At 37.6% G+C, this 26,207-nt stretch overlaps 1 protein-coding gene across 3 annotated transcripts in view; it reads right to left on the bottom strand.

The window, feature by feature from the left end:
• The window catches only part of PIK3CB (phosphatidylinositol-4,5-bisphosphate 3-kinase catalytic subunit beta), a 187,817-nt gene that overhangs the window by 33,495 nt on the left and 128,115 nt on the right, over positions 1-26,207 (bottom strand). For 2 of the 3 annotated variants that reach the window (XM_055295261.2, XM_055295262.2), the window contains exons 10-15: positions 24,115-24,245; positions 21,359-21,409; positions 11,493-11,681; positions 7,069-7,190; positions 3,324-3,467; positions 902-1,001 (exon numbers count right to left, since the gene is read on the bottom strand). In XM_055295261.2, coding sequence (XP_055151236.1) covers positions 902-1,001; positions 3,324-3,467; positions 7,069-7,190; positions 11,493-11,681; positions 21,359-21,409; positions 24,115-24,245 — 737 coding nt within the window. The remainder of the gene's footprint in view (positions 1-901; positions 1,002-3,323; positions 3,468-7,068; positions 7,191-11,492; positions 11,682-21,358; positions 21,410-24,114; positions 24,246-26,207) is intronic. The other variant, XM_063610702.1, reaches the window with a different exon arrangement.

Raw genomic sequence — 26,207 nt, 5'->3', positions numbered from 1 at the left:
TGATTCCATGTTGTTGTGAAGAATAAATGACCCATAATAAGTGATGAATAAACATTAGCTATTATTACCATCATTAATGGGCTTTTCAAAAGGAAGGGATCAGAAAAAGTTTTTAACATCATGAAAAATCCTAAATATTAAAAACACCTAATGGAAGCCTATGAGAGTTCTTCTGGCAATGCAAATGAATTAGAAAAGAGTAGTTTAACTGGAAATTAGGAATCTGATATAAAAATAGGGTGGGCAGCCGGGTATGGTGGCTCACATATGTAATCCCAGCACTTTGGGAGGCCGAGGCGGGAGGATCACGAGGTCAGGAGTTCGAGACCAGCCTGGCCAACATAGTGAAACCCTGTCTCTACTAAAAATACAAAATATTAGCTGGGCATGGTGGTACATGCCTGTAGTCCCAGCTACTCGGGAGGCTGAGGCAGGAGAATCGCTTGAACCCGGGAGGCAGGCAGAGGTTGCAGTGAGCCAAGATAGTGCCATTGCACTCCAGCCTGGGCAACAGAGCAAGACTCCGTCTCAAAAAAAAGAAAAAAAAAGAGTGGGGCTGGGTGCGGCGGTTCACATCTGCATTTCTTAGCACTTTGGGATTAATATAGAATATATTAGGAATTCCGAGTAATTATTTTTCAGGTAGCATTCAGTTAATATTTTTGTGCTAAGTTCACTGAAACTTCATTTTTTGACCTAAATTTTGATAAAAGAATGTATTCATCAGGTTGTCTGTTACTGAGACTTCTATGAAATAATGTGGTGGAAGAAATGGCATTTGATGAAACTGATCAAACACCATGTACCAAATTGAACATGAAGATTAAAACAAGCTGATGTTCATGCTTTAAACGTTGTCTGTCAAAAAAAGAAAAAATGAATAAATAAAACAAGCTGATACCTGCTTAGAAAGCACTTTCATGTGCCCCACACTTCCCCGGCAGTATGCTTCAAGGATGACACCAAATTGTACTGAGACAGCAGGAATGTGCACTTCTGACCTGCAGAAAGTTAATGATATCCGAACAGTTTGTTTATCAAACACTTCAGATCACCGAATAAATACTGACTTCTTTATTCTATAAAAAATAAACTTATGACAGCAAAGTCATTGTGTGCATTATTATTATTATTTCCTTCCTCCCTTCCTTCCTTTTTTGAGATAGTCTCACTCTGTTGGCCAGGCTGGTGTGCACTGGTGTGATCTCGGCTCACTGCAACCTCCACCCACCGGGTTCAAGCTTGCCAAAAATAAAAACGTGTAGCTAGATGTCACTAGGTGACTAGGTTCTAGCCAACGGGATGCAAGATGAAGTGATGTGCACAAAAAATGAGTCCTGGACTTAGAAGGAAATGCTGGTCCCTCCCCTTCCCTCCCCTCCCCATTTCTGGCTCGAATGTGGATGGGGTGGCCAGCCCCTTCATACTTGTGATTCTCCTGCCTCAGCCTCCCGAGTAGCTGGGATTACAGGCATGCGCCACCATGCCTGGCTAATTTTGCATTTTTAGTAGAGACAGGGTTTTGCCATGTGGCCAGGCTGGTCTAAACTCCTGGCCTCAAGTGATCCACCTGCCTTGGCCTCCCAAAGTGCTTGGAACAGGCGTGAGCCACCACGCCTGGCTATTTTGTGCATAATTATTAGTGACATGGGTCAACTTTCCAATTTGTTAAACTTCAAAGTTCAAAAGCTATGATGCTCTATAATTAGTTAATACTTCAAAGTTCAAAAGCTATGATATTCTATAATTAGTTAATACTTCAAAGTTCAAAAGCTATGATATTCTATAATTAGTTAATTCTTTATTCCAAGAAATCTAAAATGTGTACATCTTACCTGATTTGCTTTTGTAGGGGTAAGGCAATCTTACCAATTTAAAGACAATAGGCTGAAACAGGTATCTATGAAATCTGACTGGTATTAAACAATTGACTAATGCCCTGATTAGCATCTATTCCAATTTTTTTCTTACTTAAAAAGTGATGTACATATTTGAAAAAGGAAGGAACACTTATTTTGTTATTCCCTGAGGGGTTTAAAAACTAAGACTGAATGAATGAGAAAAGACAAGTTAAAAATAAGAAAAGGTTCTAGAACAACACAAGGAAGTAAAAAAAGAGTGGAAGAATATATATGAATAAGAAAACCATATTCAGAAATAAAACTAAAATTAAGAGCACAACATTATGGAGCTTATTGCCTTTGAGAAGCTCAGCAAAGAAAAGAAAAAAGAAGAAAAGAATAAAAAGAGGCCGGGCGCGGTGGCTCACGCTTGTAATCCCAGCACTTTGGGAGGCCGAGGCGGGCGGATCACGAGGTCAGGAGATCGAGACCATGGTGAAACCCCGTCTCTACTAAAAATACAAAAAAAAATTAGCCGGGCGTGGTGGTGGGCACCTGTAGTCCCAGCTACTCAGAGAGGCTGAGGCAGGAGAATGGCATGAACCCGGGAGGCGGAGCTTGCAGTGAGCCAAGATTGCGCCACTGCACTCTAGCCTGGGTGACAGAGCGAGACTCCGTCTCAAAAAAAAAAAAAAAAAAAAAAAAAAAAGAAAAAAAGAATAAAAGAAAAGAAAAGGAAGGAAGGAAGCTTGAAGGAAGGAAGGATGGAGAAAGAGAGAAAGAAAGAAAAAAGGTAGTTTTTTTTTCTGACAAGCATTAGTTTCAGTACTATGAAGTCCAGATTGGGAGGGAAAAAAATGTCTGAGTACAGAGTCAGAAATGAGAAATCTATTAATACAATTTCCTTAGAAAACAAAGGAATAACTTTAGTTCTCATTCCTGATTTTACTCTTATATGAACTTGGTGAAGTAAGGTTCGTGTATTTCTGGAAATTACCTACTTAATAAAGAAATTGAATAAAATTGCTGTCATTATAGTAAACATTTACCTTCACTCAATAACACTAGTAATGACAGTACCACCCACAACTTTCTAGAAGAAATAAATAGGTCTGCATTGAGCCCAAATATATTAAGACAATAAGTACATCTTACTGGAAAATAGCAATACATTATTAATTTCAGTTAAAAATCAAGCAGGTAGACAACACACACACACACACACAAAAAAAGGAAGAAATAAAGAAGAAATCAAGCAGGCATGGAGGGACACATAAGGGTCTTGGATAACTGAATTACTTTGTCAAATCATGAAAATCAAGAGTGCTGGTATCAAGAAATAGGAGAAGGCACCAAAACCATATAAATGTTATAAATGGTTTAGAAAAAAACTTAAGCAGCTATTTTTCTATTAAATATATTATGCTGGTTTATAGTTACTAAAGCACATGGTGGGCTCAAATTAAAATAGAAAAGACTTACCTAAGATGCCAAAATAGAAACTGCCCTATCCTCCGATTACCAAGTGCTCTTTCTAATAGGAATCTAGAGAGGGCACAATCAAGAAAAGGCTCATATTTTAAAACTTGCACCAGTTGTAAAAGATACTGAGAAAGTTCTTCATCACTGAAAGAAACAAAAGACACAGTGAGTAACCAAACAACCTGTGCCAGAAAAAGATCCCTTCCTATCAAACTATCAAATGTGAACTTGTTGAAACACAATGGTTCTTTTGGGCCAAGCTTGTTACATGCTTGCCTTCACTGTACCACTGTTACAATATCACAAAAAAAGCTGAAGATTTCAGATGAGGAAAGGGGAGTGAAGAGGGTCAAAGAACAGATACTAGAGATACTTTAATCAAATGAATTAGATTGTGATATGGTGTGGCTTTTGTCCCTACCCAATTCTCACCTCGAATTATAATCCCTGTAATTCCCACGTGTCAAAGGAGCATCCTGGTGGGAGGTGACTGAATCAATGTGGCCCTCCATGCTATTCTCATGACAGTGAGTGAGTTCTCATAAGATCTGATGGCTTAATAAGAGGTGGTTTCCCCTGCTCTTTCCCTTTTCCTGCGACCTTGTGAAGATGGTACTTGCTTCTCCTTCGCCTTCTACCATAATTTTAAGTTTTGTGAGGCCTCCCTAGCCATGTGGAACTGTGAGTCAATTAAACATCTTTCCTTCATAAATTACCCAGTCTCAGGTATTTTTTTATAATGGTGTGAAAATGGACTACTACAGATTGTTAAAATTCATGACTGTATTTTCAGTCAGCTGAGTTACCAAAAATATTAGGTACTTTAATACTGATTTCTGATCATGCTAAAAAATTTGTGCTTAGTAAAACAATCATTTTTAAAATAAAAATTCCATCAGTACTTTCACAATTTATTTTCCTTTGCTGTCATTAGGGTTAAGTAAGTCATCCCAGATAACCAATGTACAATTAAAATCTTAACTTCAAATAGTTTGAAGGATGAGAAAGTGAATATATTTATAAGTGCAAATTGATCATTGAAATAATATAACAGATAACATTGTAATTAACTGAGTTCAATTAATTAAGATTAGTGGTTCTCTATTTTGTGTCAATCTTCAAACCATTCACCTGTAAACACACTCTCATCAGAGGCAATTCCAGCAGTATAAGGTATGAAGCCCAAGTGCCCCAAGTGCTCCACTTACTCTCCATAGTCTTGGGTAATAAATGGTTAAGGAATTAGTAGTCTAAGGCAGATAACTGGGACTGAAACCCAGGGCACTATATACTAAAACCAAAAACTCATAACCAGAAAATTTCGCAATAGAAAAACCACCAGAATTAGCTACACGGAATACACGGATCACTGCAATCTCCTCAGAGGGATCAATGTGTTTAAGAAAAACACTTGGCTCAGCCCAAGGAGAACCAGGTGGCCCCTCCACAAGAGATCTCCAATGCAAACTTAAGGAGATGGTGAAGCAACTGGGAATTCATTTTTTAAAACTACCTATAACACAATTTTGATTAGGTTTATTGTAAAATTCATGCCCATTATATAACCTATAAATAGTGTAAAAAATAGAAAGTATAGGAAGTTGTTTCCTCTTCTCTCACACTTCTAATTTCACTCCCCAGAAGTAAGCACTATTGGTGAGTCTGTGTAATTTCTTTTGGCTATTACACAGCTTAAAACATACACGATTTTAAAAAGAAAAAAGGATCATAGTATCCACACTATTTTGTGGGCTTTTATTTTTCAAAAACCATAAAGTACATAAGCCTCATTTTTGAACCTAGAAAGAAAAGGGATAAACTTCATTGTCTGAGACAGTCATTTCTTCAGTGAATCTCATAGATTCTCACAAATGCACCACCCAAGGGAGACTGTACAAACTGTTCACTGAAGCATTATTTATAATAGGGAAATGTGGAGAAACTTAAATGTTCCTTAATAGGGAATGAATTAAATAAGATATATCCCTATGACAGAATATTACACAGTAGTGAAAGGAATAAATGACATTTAAACATAATGGGAGAGACTAACCTCAAAAACCTGATGTTGGATTTTTATTTTTATTTATTTATGTATTTGTATTTTATTTTTTGAGACAGGGTCTCACTCTGTCACCCAGGCTGGAGTGTAGTGGCACCATCTCAGCTCCTGCAACTTCCGCCTCCAGGGCTCAAGTGATCCTCCTACCTCAGCCGCCCAAGTAGCTGGGACCACAGGTGCGCACCTCCACGCCCAGCTAGTGTCTCTGTATTTTTGGTAGAGATGGGGCTTAACCGTGTTGCCAAGGCTGGTCTCAAACTCCTGGGCTTATCAATCTGCCTGCGTTTGTCTCCCAAAGTGATGGGATTATAGGTGTGAGCCACCACGCCTGGCTGAATTTTTTTTTTTTTTTTGGAGACGGAGTCTCGCTCTGTCGACCAGGCTGGAGTGCAGTGGTACGATCTCGGCCCACTGGAACCTCTGCCTCCTGGGTTCAAGTGATTCTTCTGCCTCAGCCTCCTGAGTAGCTGGGACTACAGGCACTGGCCACCACGCCTGGCTAATTTTTTGTATTTTTAGTAGAGATGGGGTTTCACCATGTTGGCCAGGCTGGTCTCAAACTCCTGACCTCAACTGATCTGCCTGCCTCAGCCTCCCAAAGTGCAGGGATTACAGGCATAAGCCATTACACCCAGCTGTCTGGCCGAATTTTTAAAAAGCATGATATAAACTAATGCATATGGCAAGACACATTTGTGTAATAACAATTCCATGTCTGTATTTTCACAGATATATATGAAACAGAAAAATGTGATATAGAAGCATACACACCAAATTCATGATAATGTTTGCCTCTGGGAAGGAAGAGAAGTAATCAAGACTGGATAAGGAAACTATGAGGACTTCAACTTTAACTGTAATGTATTTGCTTAAAATATGTATATATTTTTTAACCCATGACAAAAATTAACATTTCTTAATTCTGGAGGGTGGACAGACTGTGTGAAGAAAAGAGGTAACACAGCAGGCTTGGCTGCTATCCTCTAACAAGCCTGCTTATAGGATTGGCCCATGGCTAGCATCTGGGAATTAAGATTTCAGAAGGATTCCCACCACCCTCCTAATTGATAAGAGTGGCTCACTGCACCTAAACTATTTGTGTAAACAATGGTTTATGTTGTATATCCACTTTACTGCTGGGAGTATAGAAATCTGGTACATACTAGGCAGAGGGTGCTTATGTGATAGCTGCCAGTAAAAACCGTGGCCACCAAGTCTCTAACAAGCTTCCCTTGCAGACTTATATTATCACAACTCACTCCTGATAGAATTAAAAGTGTTCGGGGTGACTTCACTGGAAAAGAACTCTTACAAGCTTATGTATGCCTGTTTTCCTCATGACTTCACCCCATGAATCTTTTTCCCTCTTTAAATTTTGCTCTGTATCCTTTCGCTGCAACAAATTATATCTGTAAGTGACTATGTGCTGAGTTCTGAGTCCTCCTAGTGAGTCATCAAACCTGAGGGTGATCTTGAAGACCTTCTGACCCAGTATGCTTTTGTTTTTTTTTTTTTCTAGTATAAACATTCAGTTGGGGAGGCGGCAGGAGTACATGAACAAATGCTTTGAACTGTGAATAATTCTGAGCCCTTTTCTTTCTTATGAGACATCAAGGAAACACCCTCATCCCAAACCCACCCAAGTTATTCCTTGCCCCAAAGAAAACCACCTGCAGAAGATACCTCATCTGTCGCAGGCAGCCTACAGCATATTCTCGAACGTACTGGTCTGGATAGTTGAAATCCAGAAGCTCTAGGGCCTCCCGCGGGGGCAGTTTAGGCCAAATCTGAAGCAGCGCCTGAAGCTGTTTAAAAAATGAAACTGGTTCAGAAATAATGGGGGACAAAAGTAACCTAATTTTCCTTGACACACAGAAGCACCGAGATAGGCCAAAAGAAGGCAAAGCACACTTTTAATTATCGATGTCTCAAATTAACAGGAAAGCCTCCATTCCTGTTAATAGAGACTAATAAAGATTGTCTTTGTTGTTTAAACATTCTATAGATTAAGTTTGAAAAGCTATGAAGTACTTACCCCCAAATAAATTTTATGGGTGAGAGAGAAAAAAATGTTGAATTTGTAGCTTTCCTAAAGCTCAACTCCATCTGATAAAATCTTATTCCTTAGTATTTAATTTCTCTCATTGGATTTTCCTGGGTATCACGTAAGTACCACTGACATCAATGTCATGGAAGGTATATGATATGTATGCAAAATCAGTGCTATAAAACTATGGCAAATAGATGGCAGTGATTAGACGATTTTCTTTCAGTTGATTGCTCAAAGTCATACTGGGAGAGGTGGCCTGCAAGCTCGTTGGCTATCTTGTGGATGTTAAGTTTGAGACCAATTAAGCTTTAAGAATTCAAAAAAAACCGTTTATATTTTATTATTTAATTCTACAAGTTATTCAATCTATCATTAATTATGGCAAGCCCTCCCCCAAAAGTCAACAATATCTAAATGAGTATCTACCAGCTAAGTTAAAAGGCATTTTCTCATATCAAGCAAAAGTAAATAAAAGTTAACTAATGTTTAAAAAATTAGCTTAATTTTTTCAGTTGTTTTACATTTGAAAAATATTTTTGGGAAAAAATACTTTTGAATGATTTTTTAAAATTTAATTACTCTATTATTAGCATATATTTATATAAATTGTTAACTTTTTTTTGAGACAGTTTCACTCTTGTTGCTCAGGATGGAGTACAATAGTGCAATCTTGGCTCACTACAACCTCTCCTTCCTGGATTCAAGCCTCCTCCCGGATTCTCCTGCCTCAGCCTCCCGAGTAGCTGGGATTACAGGCTCCTGCCACCACTCCCAGCTAATTTTTTGTATTTTTTTTTTTTTTTTTTTTTTTGAGATGGGGTTTCACCATGTTGGCCAAGCTGGTCTCGAACTCCTGACCTCAGGTGATCCACCCACATTGGCCTCCCAGAGTTCTGGGATTACAGGCGTGAGCCACTGCACTCAGCATAAATTGTTAACTTATATATGTAATTTGATATATTAGAATTCACCTATGTGAATAAATTACATAGTTACTTAGCAAATACAGTGAAATGCCTAGTAATTTTTAAATTTTAACTTTTTTTTTTTTTTTGTAAGAGACAGGGTCTCATTCTGTTGTCCAGCCTGGAGTGCAGTGGCACCATCATAGCTCACTGCAGCCTTGAACTCCTGGGTACAAGCGATCCTCCCAACTCAGCCTCCTGAGTAGCTAGGACTACAGGAACACGCCACCATGCCCAGCTAATTTTATTTCATTTATTTATTTATTTATTTATTTATTTTTTTTTTTGAGACGGAGTCTTGCTCTGTCACCCAGGCTGGAGTGCAGTGGCGCGATCTCGGCTCACTGCAAGCTCCGCCTCCCGGGTTCACGCCATTCTCCTGCCTCAGCCTCTCCGAGTAGCTGGGACTACAGGCGCCCGCCACCACGCCCGGCTAATTTTTTGTATTTTTGGTAGAGACGGGGTTTCACCGTGGTCTCGATCTCCTGACCTCGTGATCCGCCCGCTTCGGCCTCCCAAAGTGCTGGGATTACAAGCGTGAGCCACCGCGCCCGGCCTCATTTATTTATTTTTGTAGAGATAGGGTCTCACTATGTTGCTGGTCTCAAATTCCTAGACTCAAGTGATCTTCCTGCCTCTGCTTCCCAAAGTGCTGGGATTACAGGCTTGAGCCATCATACCCAGCCTAAATTTTAACTTTAAACTTAAGTTTTATTTAGCTATTCTTAACCCTATATTGAATAAAGCTAGCTCCTTTTTTATGTATAAAGCACAGATACACATACGTACATGAACAGATGTACCAGGTATCTACAGAATCAAACTCTCATGGGTTACTGGGGAGAAAAGGGTCTATAAAAGCTCCTAAGGGTATAGTGATGAAAACAGGTTGAGAAATACTGATATAAAGACATAAAGCACCAACCTCATCCCCACTTTTTCTCACTAATAGAGCCCCCCTCCTTGCTTTGCCGAAGGTCCTAATGGACCGGCAGTCTTCTTTATGGGCAGAAGAGTTCGGAAGAGACCATTTCCTAAGGTTTTGAAATAGCAGTAATAAAAAAAACTCCTCATATCTCCAGCTAATACTTGGAATACACTGCCCATAAATAACACTGAAAAGGAGAGATAAGATTATGTAATTCTAGAGGTTCAGCAATGTTGTGGTTACAAACAACTCTACCATTGGAAAGTAATGACTTTGGTAAGGTTATTTATAATTATTAACAATTAAATCACGTCAGTGTAAAATTAAATAAATTGCCAAAACTCACCAAATCTCTCTATAAGACAGCTTTTAAGAGTACAGCAAGAAATTCTTTCCATTGTGATTCTAATGAAATAATAATATGATGCATTTCTTAGATATGCACTCAGCACTAGACACTATCCAAAAGAAACAGGCAAATGTGTCAAGTAAAAAAATGCTTAGATCTTGTTTTCCATTACTGAAGGTTCATGGAAAACGAATCCTGAATTTAGATAATACATCAGTGGCTAGAAGACAACTATTCTACGGCAATTAAAATAAAATAGTTCCTCTTCAGTCTGATTTGGTCTAAGGTGGAAACAAGTTTAATCGAGGCACACACAATAATATAATTATATAACATGTCTCCAAAGATTTATTTATTTATTTAATTATTTGAGACAGGGTCTCCCTCTGTCACCCAGGCTAGAATACAATGGCACAATCTTGGCTCACTGCAACCTCAGCCTCCTGGGCTCAAATGATCCTCCTGTCCCAACCTCCCGAGTAGCTGGAACAGGCGTGGGCCACCATGTCTGGTTAATTTTTGTATTTGTTGTAGAGACAAGGTTTTGCCATGTTGCCCAGGCTGGTCTTAAATTGCTGAACTGGTCTCAACCTCCTGATCTGCCCACCTCAGCCTCCCAAAGTGCTGGGATTACAGACATGAGCCACAGACCCTGGCCATTTTATTTTTTTGAGACAAGGTCTCACTCTATTGCCCAGGGTAGAGTGCAATGGCATTTGGTTCACTGCAGCCTCAACCTCCCAGATTCAAACAATCCTCCCATTTCAGCCTCTCAAGTAGCTAGGACTACAGGCACATGCCAGCATGTCCAGCTAATGTTTGTATTTTTTGTAGAGATGGGGTTTCACCATGTTGCCCAGGCTGGTCTGGAACTCTTGAGCTCAAGCAATCCACCTGCCTTGGCCTCCCAAAGTGCTGGGATTAGAGGTGTGTGCTACCATGCCTGGCTCCAAAGATCTTTAGACACTAAAAGTAAACACAAAAGAAATCCTTTCTACACTTAAATTGAGAAGTGAAACAATAAAACCAAAGATTTTTAAAATGCATATAATTAAGATAAATCTGTATTTCTTCACTAAATTTTTAGTCACTATAGATTTACTAAGACTACATACTAGAGAGATTCATTGAACTTAAATAAGTAACATGAAAAAATTTGGTTATTTTAGTAGACCAAATTTATTTGTTCTGATTAAAAAAACCATTTCAAAGGTCTTTCTGTTGAGCACTGGTGGGTTGTTTGAACTGAATGCCAGTGCCTTTTGGCAGGGTCTTGAAAATTAAATCAGGGAACTAAAATTTGGTGGTTTTTTGAAGCAAAATGGTCTTTTTTCTATTCTGCTAAAACGCATACATTCAGCAATACTGGACAACTGAAATGAATGTTAAAATTGACCTGAATGATATATTATCAAAATATTATTCTCTGTAATAGATGTAATTTTCAAACAATGGACATTCATTCTAGAACAGGCATTGCAAAGAATCTAAAAGATTTAAAACTCTGGAGTTCACTGATGAAGCTGGTAGAAGGTACCCACGTCTTAGAAAGTGGTTTTGCTAGATAATTGTCCCAAGATCAATGTTTCAATTGTATTTGGTGAAAGGTATGGCAATCCTACCCAAAATCTGAGATTTTTAAATTCTAGAAATGTTCTGGTCCATTACTTGTAGTATAAGAGTTTAAAACCTCAAAATTTCTCCTGCTTAAATTATCCTATCTATGAAAATATACCTATGAGAAAAGGATACTTTATGTGAATCCAACCAAGTACCATACACCCAAAAAAAGTTACAGAAACGATCTTTTGTTACCTGAGCAACATCCTCAAGTTTATTCCACTTGATTGACAGCAGTAATTTTGGCAGCGATTGTGGGAAAATCTCTCGGCAGTCTTGTCGCAAAGTCCAAATAAGATCCATTTCATTTTCACACAGTTGAGACAAGGGATCCCTGTCCAAGATTTCTTTCAATACAGGAAGAAACTTTTTTCCACCTCGACTCTAAAAAAGTAAAATGCTCATTATAGAATTTAATTGTGCAAACACCACGGCAAACATTCAGTAAATTTATATACATTTATATATAATAAATGAACCTAAGTATGTGAGACACAAAAATATAATTCCATTAAAAAAAGGCAGATCCTTTAATAACTTCTAAGCTAAGGATGAAGGGATTCTCAAAACAGTTTCTAAAAATCTAAAAATGTAAACTGTGTAAACACTGGGTGGCAGTATTGCTTTTTGGATAAAAATCCAAGTCAGGCCAGGCAAGGTGGCTCACGCCTATAATCCCAACACTTTGGGAGGCCAATGTGGGTGGACTGCCTTTGCTCAGGAGTTTGAGACTAGCCTGGGAAACATGGCGAAAATCTGTCTTTACAAAAAATACAAAATACAAAAAACAACAACAACAAAAAATTAGCCGGGTGTAGTGGTGCATGCCTGTAGTCCCAGGTACTCAGGAGGCTGAGGCAGGAGAATCACTTGAGCCTGGGAGGCAGAGGCTGCAGTGAGCCGAGACTGTACCACTGCATTCCAGCCTGGGTGACAGAGCAAGACCCTGCCTCAAAAACAAACAAACAAACGAACAAACAAACAAAAACCCACAACCAAGTCATTTACTATTTGAACTGAGTTTCTTTAATTTTCCAATTCTATAAACAAAAAACCAAAGATGACCTAAACATACGAGGTTAAAAACAAAAGTAAGGCCTTCTTGGCTTGTGCCTTGACTCAAAGGTCTAAAATCTCCTCAGATTACGAATCAAATGTTGGCTAAAACTAAACATGGAAAAAATACAGTTCTCTCATTTTCCTTCCCAATGCCTACAAGAAAATATACTACAAAAAGAATATAGCCCATGTTATTTTGGATCCAGACTCTCTGAATTCCACTAACATTAAAAGAAAGAGGTGTGCTTCCCCATCCTTACATTAAAATTATACCACCTTAATTAAAACAGATTTTCCCTAAAAATCTCTTTCCAAAATTATCTGAGAAGATCCTGTAAGGATTTATACTCTAATATTATTTTATACCTGACAGTATTTTAACTGGGATTTCATATGAACTTGAAAATAAATAGAATTATTGTATTACTAGTTTCAAAAGTAATACAATTCAAAATAGCATACAGCTAGAATAAAAAAGAATGGAAATACTAAATATAATTTTATTAAGTAAGAGAAGTGACTTTTGGACATTGTCCTTCAGGGAGACACATTACTGAGAAGAAGACAGACCAAAGACAGATCATAACCAAAGTTGTTTAACTTTGTTAAATTAAGTTGAAAGTTTAAGCTTTCCTAAGTTGAAAGTTTAAGAGTTAAATATTTTGTTATAATACAAAGAAAGATTAAGTTAATACTTGTATTCTCTTCAGTTTGTCCAGTTGTTAGTGGAGATTTAAATATTTACTTACTTTCTTGTCATCACAATGGCAATAAACACATGCATGAAAATGCGTGAGAAACTGAAAACTCTATGAGTCTTTCTAGCGCATTCCTCCCAATGTAACCAAAGTGTAGGGTAGAATGGCTGGAAATTGTATCTAAGAACTGGAAAAAGGATCGTTTGCCACTATCTTGTAGACTGGGTGGAGAGAAACTAAGCTGATGAACAAGTACCAATTGGCCAATAAACAGTTCTGATCTTCTGTCTACAGCCTTCCTGACATAACTGTAATGTTTTATATTTAAAACCTTTCCCTGGCTCTGCCATTGTCTATAGAATAAAATTCAAGATAGTCTCAAAGGATATAAGGACCTCGAAAACATGGCCTCATACTTTTCCAGTTGCTCTAAATCTCACAAATTATACTCTAATATTAATAGTTCCACACGATTTTACTGTATCCTCTACTGCATACTGCAATGATTCTTATTAGCATTTTTTAAAAATATATTGTTCATTCTACTTTTCATGCTCTCAAAAGATAAACTCATCTCAAAATGGAAATGATATCTTCTTCCCATGTATATCCCTAGTACAGAGCAGACAATATATAAACTGAATATAAAAAATGAAAACAAGGCCAGGCGCAGTGGCTCACGCCTGTAATCCCAGCACTTTGGGAGGCCGAGGCGGGTGGATCACCTAAGGTCAGGAGTTCGAAACCAGCCTGGCCAACATGGTAAAACCCTGTCTCTACTAAAAATACAAAAATTAGCCGGGCGTGGTGGCAGGCGCCTGTAATCCCAGCTACTTGGGAGGCTGAGGCAGGACAATCACTTGAACCTGGGAGCAGAGGTTGCAGTGAGCCGAGATCGTGCCATTGCACTCCAGCCTGGGGGACAAGAGCAAGACTTCGTCTCAAAAAATAATAATAATAATAATAATAATTTTAAAATTTAAAACAAATTTCTCATTAACATATTTACATTAAAATTCTGAATCAAGCTATATCCTATTACAATAAATAACTCAAATAGGCTTAAATAACTAAACAAAACAGACTAGAAGATAATTCACAAATTCTCTACAATAGGTATCTTTGGGAAGCATTTAAAAGTTACATCTAGAATAAAGGTTCCCGAAAAACACAAATAAGCTAATCATTAGGAGACCAATTTTCTGATTAGCATATCACTCAGGTTAAGTAGACAGAAAAAGGCAGGCAGGCAGAGAGACAGGCAAGCAGGCACACATACATATGTATTCTAGGTGTTTTGCCTAAATCTCTTATTTATTCTAGTTACTGAGGATATCAATATATGACTTCTCTCCAGTATCTAAAAATATTAGCTACCTGGGAATAATTGACATAAAAGTTGGTAAGATAGGAAAATTACCAGACCCTGGAAAACTAAGTCAAAGGAAGTATGCTACATGCCCTCATGGTCATTGAAATGAAATGGAGAGTGAAATACACTCCATTTCATTTTCTTTAAGTAGAAATTAACACGCTGTGTCAAACCCAAGGAATCTCTTGCATAGTATCCGCCACTGACAAAGACACAAAGAAATATTATCTTCTCAAACATCAACTTTACAGGTTAGGGTTATGAGTCAAACACTCTTGTTTCCCTTAGGATTTCATTATAGATTCATCTTCCATTATGTTAGAAAAGGGTTTTGTTTGTTTGTATTTTGAGACAGGGTCTCTCTCTGTCACCCAGGCTGCAGTGCAGTCGCACAATCTGGCTCACTGCAGCTTCAACCTCCTGGACTTAAGCGATCCTCCCACCTCAGCCTTTTGTGTAGCTGGGACCACAGACGAGCACCACCACATCAAGCTCATTTTTAAATTTTTTGTAGAGATGGGGTTTCTCCATGCTGCCCAGGTTGGTCTCGAACTCTTGAGCTCAAGCAATTCACTTGCCTCAGCCTTCCAAAGTGTTGGGATTACAGGCATGAGCCACTGTGTCCGGCCATAAAAAGTTTTATAAATTTTTTATAACTTTATTCCTATAAGATAATAATTTTTCCAAATGTTCTGTACTCCCTTTCAAATATCAACATTGAAAAAATATAAAAAACACGAAAAGCTTCTGTTCTAACAAGCTGAAGAATTCCAAGTTTTAATAAATTAAAGAGGATGCATTCTACCATATCTTCTTTAAGATAGCTAAAGATGAATCAAATAAGTAAACTCCAAATTCTTGGGATCTTGTAAGTAGGCAGATAGGTTCACTGTACTAAAGAAAATAAACATAAAAAGACTAATAAACACAAAAAGACCTAATTATAGTGGTTTTATATTTACAGATTCAACCTACAAAGGGTGCATAACTGGGTTTCACTAAAAAATGATGTCATTAGCCAGGCATGTTGGCTCATGCCTGTAATCCCAGCACTTTAGGAGGATGAGGCAGGCAGATCATGAGGTCAAGAGATTGAGACCATCCTGGCCAACATGGTGAAACCCCCATCTCTACCAAAAATACAAAAATTAGCTGGGCGCGGTGGTGCACACCTGTAATCCCAACTACTTGGGAGGCTGAGGCAGGAGAATCACTTGAACCTGGGAGGTGGAGGTTGCAGTGAGCCAAGATCGCACCACTGTACTCCAGCAACAGAGTGAGACTCTGTCTCAGAAAAAAAAAAAGATGTCATCAGAATTTGAAAATGAAACTCCTAGCCAAACCTGTTACTGCAAACAACACAGAATGTAAATTGTTTATGTCAGAGAAAGGCAGACAGCTGTTATGTTCAAAAAGCTAGCAAAAAGCTAGCAGGCTGAGTATAATTTGGTGGATCCAAATTAGACCTCTACAGACTACTGTAAGTAAATACCCTGAAGACCTAGGAATAAGCTAAGTAGGGAGAGCAGTGGAGCTGCATAATTGTACTGTTTGTATTATTGAGGTATGAAAAGCACAACGTTGAATAATGCCAAGGTAAAAACTACCAAAAAGCCTAAAAAAACTCAAAATATTAGATTATTTTATAAAACAACAAAAATATCAGTAATGAAAAATTATACTGTACAGTGTAACTGAAGAACTTAAATACATGTTCAAATGCTTGTACCAAAATAAAAGTGGTAGAAAGCAATGAAAAATCACAACCCTATTTTCTACTGTATTTTAAAAATCACAAACACACATATTATAATAATGATTACTGACCAAAATAAAACAAACATCTTGCTATAAGCACATGGGAAAACACAAACAAAAACAAAAACCTATGATTCCTTTCCCTTCCCTATGGAAGGCCATAAACTCATCTGTCATCTTCACAAGGGCTGGAGATTCAGATGGCATGTTAACAGTGTGCTTGCTGGGGACAGACAGTTGAGTTAATGAAGTGTTGCCCAGACATACAGACTTGACCAACACAAAGCAGTCAGGGATAATGAGGTGGAGACTACAAAGACAGTTATAAGACTAGAAGACTGATTACAAACAGGGGATTGAGCAAATAAGTAAATACAACAAAGTTAATAGAGATCCAGATTTCTCACCATTAGAAAAGGGAATTACAAATATGAAAAGACAAAGACTAGAAAATATACAGTGGGAATGGATCCATATTAGAGGTATTGATGAGAACTCATGGTCTTTAACAGATAGATAGATAAATAAATATATCTCTGTGTATGTTTATTTTCCCAAACATATGGAGGTAAACAAATACATATTGTCTAGCTCTGTTTCACAAAAGGGCCTGGAAGCAACTGCACCCCTGCATTCTTCAAAGAGCACTTATTTACTTTATACCCAGGGGTAATGAGCATATCCAGGGCCTAGATCTTACATAGGCCAGGTACAGTGGCTCAGACCTGTAATCCCAGCACTTTGTGAGGTTAAGGCAGGAAGACTGCTTGAGCCCAGGAGTTCAAGAACAGCCTGGGCAACAAAGTGAGACCCCTATCTCTACTAAAAAAAATAGAAATTAAAAAAAATTAAAAATAGCCAGGTATAGTGGCATGTGCTTGCAGTTCTAGCTACTCAGGAGGCTGAGGTGGGAGGATCACTTGAGCTCAGGAGGTCGAGGCTGCAGTGAGCCATGATCGTGTCATTGCACTCCAGTGTGGGCAACAAAGCAAGACTCTGTCAATCCATTCCTTCCATCTGTTTGTTTGTCCATCCGTCCATCCATCCATCCATCCATCCATCCCTACATACTTTTCACAAATAAAAGGAATAAACTGAATATAAAAAGTGAAACTCCCCGGAGAAATGCCTAATTCCAAGGCTGGGGTAGGGAAAGTACTAGATGAGTGTGGAATATGCTGTTGTATCAGAAAGAAGGAAATGCTCAAAGAATGATAGGGACAAAGCAAAAAGAGACAACAGACAGCTTAAATGGGCTCCCATAAGCCAGATATGGGATAAATTAAACATTAAGATAAATGACAGCAACTAATTACAAATCATTGAATAAATGGAAATCACAAATCCATCTCCTATAAGTTAAAAAAAGAAGAAAGAAAAAAGAGATGAATGGGGGAGAAGAGGAGTTCGAGGCTGCAGTGAGCTATGACTGTACCACTGCACTCCAGCCCGAGCAACAGAGCAAGACCCTGACTCTAAAAAAGATAGATACATAGATAGATAGAGATAGATAGATAGATAGATAGATAGATAGATAGATAGATAGATAGAGATAGAGTAGAAGAAAAGCCTCTATCCTATGTTATAAGCCAACTAATAAATCCAAAAGGAAAAGCAAGATTTAAAATTGGCAACCCACTGCAGTAACACTGATTCAAGCAAGATGTATTAGTGAATGCAAAAAGAAGTGGGTGACAGCTTGATTTGAAATAGAATGTTTACTTAGTGTCAAAATACACCCCCACAAAACCTTTATTTATTAACTTTACACTAGAAAAACCTAGCAGACACCGTACTAACCAAGGATAACAGTTAACTTCCAGAGTAGTGGTAAAAATCGATATTGCCTCCTGATAAAATGCAGTAAGAAAACTACACCTTTACTTCTTTGATATTCACACTAAAAATGCGTAACTGGGATCCTAAACATGACAAAACATCAGGCAAATCCAAACTGAGGGACATTCTATAAAATAATTGGCCTATAGTCTTCAGAAATGTCAGTCATTAAAGATTAAAAAAAACAAAAAACAAACAAACAAAAAAACACTGAAGAACTGTTTCAGACTGAAGGAAACTAAATATACCTGACAATGAAATGCAACAAGTAACCAGAGGTTGGATCCAAGACTTATAAAGCACATGACTGAGAAAACTGGCTAAATTTGAATAAAATCTGTAGATTTGATAGAACTGAATCAGTATTATTTTCCTGACTTTCATGAACGTACTCAGGTTATGTATAAAAATGTCATTTTTTAAAGGAAATACTGAAGAATTAAGGGGTAAAAGGACATGATGTGGCCGGGCGCGGTGGCTCATGCCTGTAATCCCAGCACTTTGGGAGGCCGAGACGGGCAGATCACGAGGTCAAGAGATCCAGACCATCATGGCCAACATGGTGAAACCCCATCTCTACCAAATACAAAAAATTAGCTGGGCGTGGTGGTGCACGCCTGTAGTCCCAGCTACTTGGGAGGCTGAGGCAGGGGAATCGCTTGAATCCAGGAGGCAGAGACTGCAGTGAGCTGAGATCATGCCACTGCACTCCAGCCTGACAACAGAGTGAGACTCTGTCTCAAAAAAAAAAAAAAAGAAAAGAAAAGAAAAGAAAAAGAAAAATCTAATAGATACTAATAATTAATGCTATGGAATGTTAGAGAGGTATTTTTTAAAAAGCAGACCTATTCATACTCACATGACAATATCCACAAAGTATATTCAATGAAAAAAATAGAAACTATATATATAGATACAGATAGTTAATTTTTAAAGGAGGAGATATTTACATATAAAGTTAGGATTGATAGCTACAAATTAAACTGTTTACAGTTAGCTCTGGAGAGGAAGGTAGGTGGGAGTCACAGACAGAAACTTTCATTTTTGGTTTACAATTTTTTTTTTTTTTTTAAAGATACAGGGTCTTACTCTGTCATAACAGCCTCAACTTCCCAGGCTCAAGCTATCCTCCCACCTCAGCCTCCCAAGTAGCTGGGACTAAGGTCCATGCCACCATGCCCAGTTAATACTTTTTTTTTTTTTTGTAGAGATGGGGTCTCACTATATGGCCCAGGCTGCTCACAAATTCCTGGGTTCAAGCAATCATCCTACCTTGGCCTCTCAAAGTGCTGGGATTATAGGGGTGAGCCATCACACCCATCCTTACCATTTATTAATTCTACTTTGTGCCTAATAAAAAACAAACAAATTGTAAAAGTATATCAGACCTGGGCAAGATTACTGCATGCTCAGTGTGTAGCAAACTCTCTGATTTAGGTCAGGTACAAGTTTATGGTGGAAATAGTAAAAACTAATTAATTTATCTGAGGTTCAAGGAGCAATATAGTCTTATAAAGGGTAATGAGACAGGCACTTGAACCAAGACCTGCCTGTGCAATTATATCTCCTAAGCTTAAACTGTAATTGTCTGTTTCAGTAATTGCCTAATAAGCTGATAAATTAACACCTGTAAGAAATTTGTTTTCTATCATTAAAGGTAACTGCTCTTGCATTTGTCTCTTTTTAAAGTTTTTCTTTTATTTTTTAAATTGATACACAAACACACATTTTTTTAAACTAGTCTCTGAGATTGCTTCCACTTTTATTTTACTATTTTACTTTTTTAATAAACTCTTACTTCTTAGAGATTCCAGGCCATTCTCAAGTCTACATGCTTAGCAAGAAAAAGCAGTCAAACACAATGATCCTATCACACCAGCCTCATCAATTGATCATGCAAATTTTTATCAGGCCATATATGTAATTTAAGCTATTAAAATTTGTACAATGTTTACAAATTAAATTATTATCTGAAACTGTCTCCAGAAACCTGAATAACACAAAACTTTGGGAAAAAAGACAAAGAGGAAGAATTTGGCTACTATGGTCCCAAACTGGCCCAGCGCCTTTCGTAAACTATAAAGACTAGGAGCCTGGCACTACTGCTCTCTTTCCTAAGGTCAAGCATTCAAATTCAAAAGACAAAATTTAAGCCAAAAACACTAATAAGAAAGCAGTAGCAGATGACTCACGCTGAGAAACTAGGGAAAGATTGTGAGAGCTCTAATGGCAAAGGAGAAGACAGCCTAGGCCAGACATTTCACCAACTGGCCAAAATTAAATAGAGCTTTGATTCTGTGAGAATGGGAAAAACATACACATTGTCTCCAGTTTGCCTCCTAGTCTCTATAACACTGCCATGCTACAGGTAGAATGGCTTTGCTAAATAGACTTAAAAGTTGTAAACTGATGATGAGAATATTGGATTACAGCTCAACAAAGTCAAACTAGAAAGAGCCAAAAAATTAAATAAAAAAGCACAGATGGTATACATATTTATATATATATGTAGATATAGATATATAGATGTAGATTTAGATATAAATATAGCAACCAAAGTCAACAAAGTAACCTAATTGTAGTATCTGCATAGAAACAAATGGGAATAGTATATGTGGCAGAGACTACTATTTGACCCTTAATATCCATTCTCCACTTCTTCCTTCAGTACTAGAATCTCTTACTCTTAGCCAAGCCCATGACTGACGGCCTGGCTAAAGACTGCACCTCTCAGATGTGCGTGTACTTAGGCACGGACAGTAAGATCTGGCCAGTGACATGTAAGCAGAAATGATACATACTAATGATATCCTGAATAAGAACGGGGTGTGACCACTACTATTGTTTTTCCTGTTCCTGCTGGCTGGAATATAGTAAAGTAGGAAGCTGAAGCAGTAATATTAAACCATGAAATAGAAAATACATGTTAAATATGGCAGAGCACTAAGATGGAAGAAATTTAGGTCACTTGCATGATGATGTGTGTGCCTATTACTAAAACTGCTTTGTTACCTGAGAGAAATACAACCTCCTCATTAAACTAAATAATATTCGCTATGACAGCATTGTTAATCTATGAGGTGCTGCAGAATCCCTTATAGATTACCTGCTAAACCTGTACTTGTATCAGAAAAGGGCTTGCCCACTGAACCCAGATCACCCACAAATTGGGCTGCCATTTAACAAAACACTATTATGTGCATACTTACCCACACTCACAGACTGTTCTTGCATATGAGTTATGGTCTTCTGTGAGTTCATTACTATGAAGCAAAGGTACCTAATAATGCACACAACTCCATAAGAAAGGGCCATTTAAAACTCTTGATACTTACTGACACATTAGCACTATCACTGCTTGCAATCTCAGCTGCCTTTTCAATAATCTGTTTAAAAAAATTAAAGAAAATGAATTTTGGCTCTCATATTTGTAGAATTTTAAGTGTAAATGACTACATTTGTACTTAGACTACATAAGATCTGGCAATGCTATGCTTTGTAACAGAAACATGAATTTTAAAAGCAAAATCATGCTTCTCAAGTGCTTTAAACTCTTGACAACAGGGAAATGATGGTATTGCTATAAGGGATTATGACTCCTAGGAAGCACTAAAATTGTCTGGAGATAAAATAAGTACCAGCTAGCATATATATGTCAAAAATTTTCTTTTAAATATAAGTAAATGTATTCTAGTTAAGAAAACACAAAAACATGTAAGAGTTACTAAATTGTAGAATAAGCTTTTGTCATTATGTTTTTTTCTTCAATTAACAGACACCAAAAGTAGAAGTAATGACAACATCTAACTTGTACAATTGAAGGAGATCAATAAGCATATACTTTTTTACACATTTTTTGTTTGTTTTTGAGATGGGGTCTATGTTGCCCAAGCTCGCCTTGAACTCCTGGGCTCAAGCAATTATCCCACCTCAGCCTCAAGCAGATGGGACTAAAGGCTGCTGTTCCTGGCTTATATGTATTTAAAGACTAAAATCTCTATCCCAAACTGATCTTCTTCAAGAAAGACTCTCCAAGGGATTAGAAAGGCAAAAAAAAAAAAAAGTTTAATGACCATTTGCAGATGACTGGAGCAATGGTGAAATAAAACTTCTCTTGAAATATTCTTTAAAAATACTTATATTTGCAAATACAGGAGGCTATATTTGTAAAAGTACTTCAAAAAGCATTTCATTTGAGCCAAAAGAGCCTATAACTGTTGAATACACATCATAACCAAACATGATAATAGTCACAGCTAAGACTATTAAATGCATCACGAGTAGCTACAGCTTATGGATAAATTTCTATCAAAGGAATAACTAAAGACACTACATAAATGTATTGGATGAGTCAAAATGTAGCTTTTTCTACTCAGTGTAGACTAAGGTATATGATTCTTGCCATATTTGAAATTTCTATTATAAGCACAAAATTTAATTTGGTTGTAAATTATTGTTCAGAAAAACATGTTTAAAAAACTTGAAATAAAAAATTACTTCTTAGATGGATAAAATCCAATTATAATGAAAATGAAGAGTGAATTACATAAATTTAATTTGCTAATACTTTAAATGTACAGGTAGATTAATTTAAGTATTTATAAAGTATAATATCAATCTTCAAAGGTAGTTTGTACTCAAGCGGATTGAGAAAATTAAATAAACTTCCAGCTAATTTTCTGAACATTTTTTTTCTCCAGAGACAGGGTCTCTCTCTGTTGCCCAGGCTGGAGCACAGTGACATGACCATAGGTCACTGCAGTCTCAAATTCCTGGGCTAAAGTAGTCCTCCTACCTCAGTCTCCAGAGTAGCTAGGACTATAGGCACATGCCACCACACCCAGCTAACTTTTAAATTTTTGTACAGACAAGAGTCTCTCTAAGTTGTCCAGGCTATCTTGAACTCCTAGCCTCAAGTTATCCTCCTGGTTCAGACTCCCAAGTTGATGGGATCACAGGCTGAGCCATGGTGCCTGGCTCCTAATTTCTGAGAATTTGTTCAAAGATCTCCTTATAAAAATCAACACTACCAGGTGCAGTGGCTCTCACTTGTAATCCCAGCACCTGGGATGCTGAGGCAGGACAGTTGCTTGAGGCAAGGAATTAGAGGCTCAATAATCGTGCCACTGCACTCCAGCCTGGATGACAGAGAGACACTCCATTTTTTACAACAAAAAACACCATGCCAAACCTAAAGATAAAATATATGACAGCTCAGCTCTCTTAGCATGTAAATTACCATAGCCTTATATTTAGCCCCCATTAAATAATCTCCTTATCCCCAAGACATGCAGTATGTATATTAAAGAAATATATTTAGAAATGAAGTCCTTACTATAGATTCTATAAAATAACTACATTAGGAAGCACCACTAACAGACATATTCAACAAAAACCAATTGTTCTTTGAGTATCAATTCTAATACAGCAGTGATTATACCTTTAACATTTGAAACAACATTTTATATATTCAGAGTTACATATGAATATATTTATAGCCCTTTAAGGGCCTGAGATATTAAAAAATAGAACAATTATGATTTCTTCATTTTATAAATAAGAAAAGTGAACTCCAGAGGTGCCTTTTCTCTCTTTTTTTTTTTTTTTTTTTTGAGACGGAGTTTTGCTTTTGTTGCCCAGGCTGGATGCAATGGCACGATCTTGGCTCACCGCAACCTCCGCCTCCCGGGTTCAAGCGATTCTCCTGCTCAGCCTCCCGAGTAGCTGGGATTACAGGCACGTGCCACCATGCCCAGCTAATTTTGTATTTTTAGTAGAAACAGGGCTTCTCCGTGTTTGTCAGGCTGGTCTCAAACTCCCGACCTCAGGTGATCTGCCCGCCTCAGCCTCCCAAATTGCTGGGATTATAGGCGTGAGCCACTGCGCCCGGCCTGGAGGTACCTTCTCTTACTTAGTGATAAAACCAAAACTAACAGAGTTAAGAAGGCTCCCTGATCCATGGTCTTCCCACTCAACAAAGCTGTCACTGTATGGGAAGTTTTGAAAGAGACAGATAGAGCTTAAACTATATATAGAGGAACTAATCATTCAATTATTTCATGCATAGTGGTCCTTTAAATAATTAGCTTACCTTATCGAAGGGGGGGTAATAATAAGGTTGTTTTTTATTCTCTGGAAATTTAACATGCAAAGCGGTTGCATTTTCAGTATATGGATTTGTTTGAACAGTTCCCATTGGATTCAACATCTCTTCGAGTTCATCTAAAACATGGAAATAATTTTGGTTCTTAAAAAATGTCTTTAAAACTAAGCTTTAAAAAAGCCGTAATGGATCTCCTCCCATGAAAATCACCTTAGAAGTATGTCAACTACATAAGTGTGACAGATAATTCTATCAGTAATCCTCTAATTTTCTGTTAATGCTTGGAACAAAATTTCAGTGTGAGTTTGCATACATCTTTTAAAAATGAGAAAGTTAACAAAACTGAATGGCTCCTTTATCTCTTAATTCAAATTTAGTTCTCAATCTTGAAAAGACTTTAATTGGAACTGCTCTCCCTCCATCAAAATTAGGTGGCCCATAGAAACTATAATCTCATCACTATATATGGACTTCTTAATGACATGTAATCTGGTTTTCATGGTTGTCTCAATAACCAAATTAGTATTTTAAGTCATCAATGACATTCTTCTTATCAAATCTAATGATGATGCTCTTTATTATCCTGTAACTGCTGACAGAAAATATCTTCTCTGGTAGCCTCTGGAATACTCCATTAAGTGGCACTCCTTTTACCTCACCAACTGCTTCTTTCTTCAAGGTACTCCTTCCTTTTCCAACACCCTAAATATGGTCAATTCACAGAACTGTGTGTGTGATTTTAGAATTTCAGTGTAGTTAGAAAACTCTGGAGTTTGCATTATATAAATTTTTTATTTCACAGATAAGAAATTCATGATGAGAAAATAGAGTTAGGTGTACAATCTAAGATCTCCCCTCTCCAAAGTAATTTTTCTTTTCTTATACTGACTGTAGTATAGTTGTTCTCTCTGTATCTCCTAAGGAAAAAAAATATCAGCTCTACTCTACTTAGGTCTAATGTTCATAAAGTATGCACACTCAGAATTATCTCCTAAAGATGGAAAATCTTTACAAGTTTTCATTCCTTAATTCTTCGTTCATCTTTTTAAATATTTTCTCACCTCACGAACTCAATTTTCTTTTTTTCCTTTTTTTTTTGAGACAGGGTTTCTGTCACCCAGGTTGGGGTGCAGTGGCATGATCTTGGCTCACTGCAACCTCCACCTCCCAGGCTCAAGTGATCCTCCCACCTTAGCCTTAGCTTCCTGAGTAGCTGGGACCACAGGCACATGCCACCATGCCCGGCTAATTTTTTAATTTTTGGTAGAGACAGGGTTTCACCATGTTGCCCAGGCTGGTCTTGAACTCCTGAGCTCAAGAGATCCACCCAACTCAGCCTCCAAAAGTGCTGGAATTACAGGTGTGAGCAATCACACCCAGCCCAAACTCAATTTTCACCTGGATAGAGGCAACTCTTTTTTTTTTTATCTTACTGTTTTTTAGAGACAGGGTCTTGCCACATTGCCCAGGCTGGATACAAACTCCTAGCCCCAAACGATCCTCCTGCCTCAAGCACCTGAGTAACTGGGACTACAAGCACACACACCACTGCACCTGGCTCAATTCTAATAATTTATACAACTCTAGAGCTGATTTCTCAGCAATTTACAGTTTCATACTTCTGCTCTCTAGTACTATTATAGTTTTGTCCTATCAAATGCAACCTAACTGAAATCAAATTTAGTATTTTAGCACTTATTAGCCCCAAATATAGAGGTAATCCTTTAGCCTTGTTCAAAAGTGGTCAGAAAAAAAGGCACTCTTTTTCTGTGTGTATAGGGAGACAGAGTCTCACTATGTTGTCCAGGCTGGTCTCAATCTCCTGGACTCAACTGATCCTCCCGCCTCAGTCTCCCAAAGCATTGGGATTATACATGTGAGCCACCATATCTGGCCAAAAAAAGGCATTCATATATACTACACATGGAGAGTAAAATTGAGGAACAATTTGTAATTATAAGAATTACAAATTGAGGAACAATTTGTAATTATAAGAATTATAAATTTATCTATTCTTTGAATCAATAAACCCACCTCTAAGGAATTTATCTCAGATATACACCTGTACATAAGCAAGGTTG

The sequence above is a fragment of the Symphalangus syndactylus genome, chromosome 10 (genome assembly GCF_028878055.3).
Source record: "Symphalangus syndactylus isolate Jambi chromosome 10, NHGRI_mSymSyn1-v2.1_pri, whole genome shotgun sequence".
In the NCBI taxonomy this organism is placed as follows: Eukaryota; Metazoa; Chordata; class Mammalia; order Primates; family Hylobatidae; genus Symphalangus; species Symphalangus syndactylus.
The sequence above is the reverse complement of the archived record's forward strand: the minus strand, read 5'-3'. Positions and strand labels throughout refer to the sequence as shown.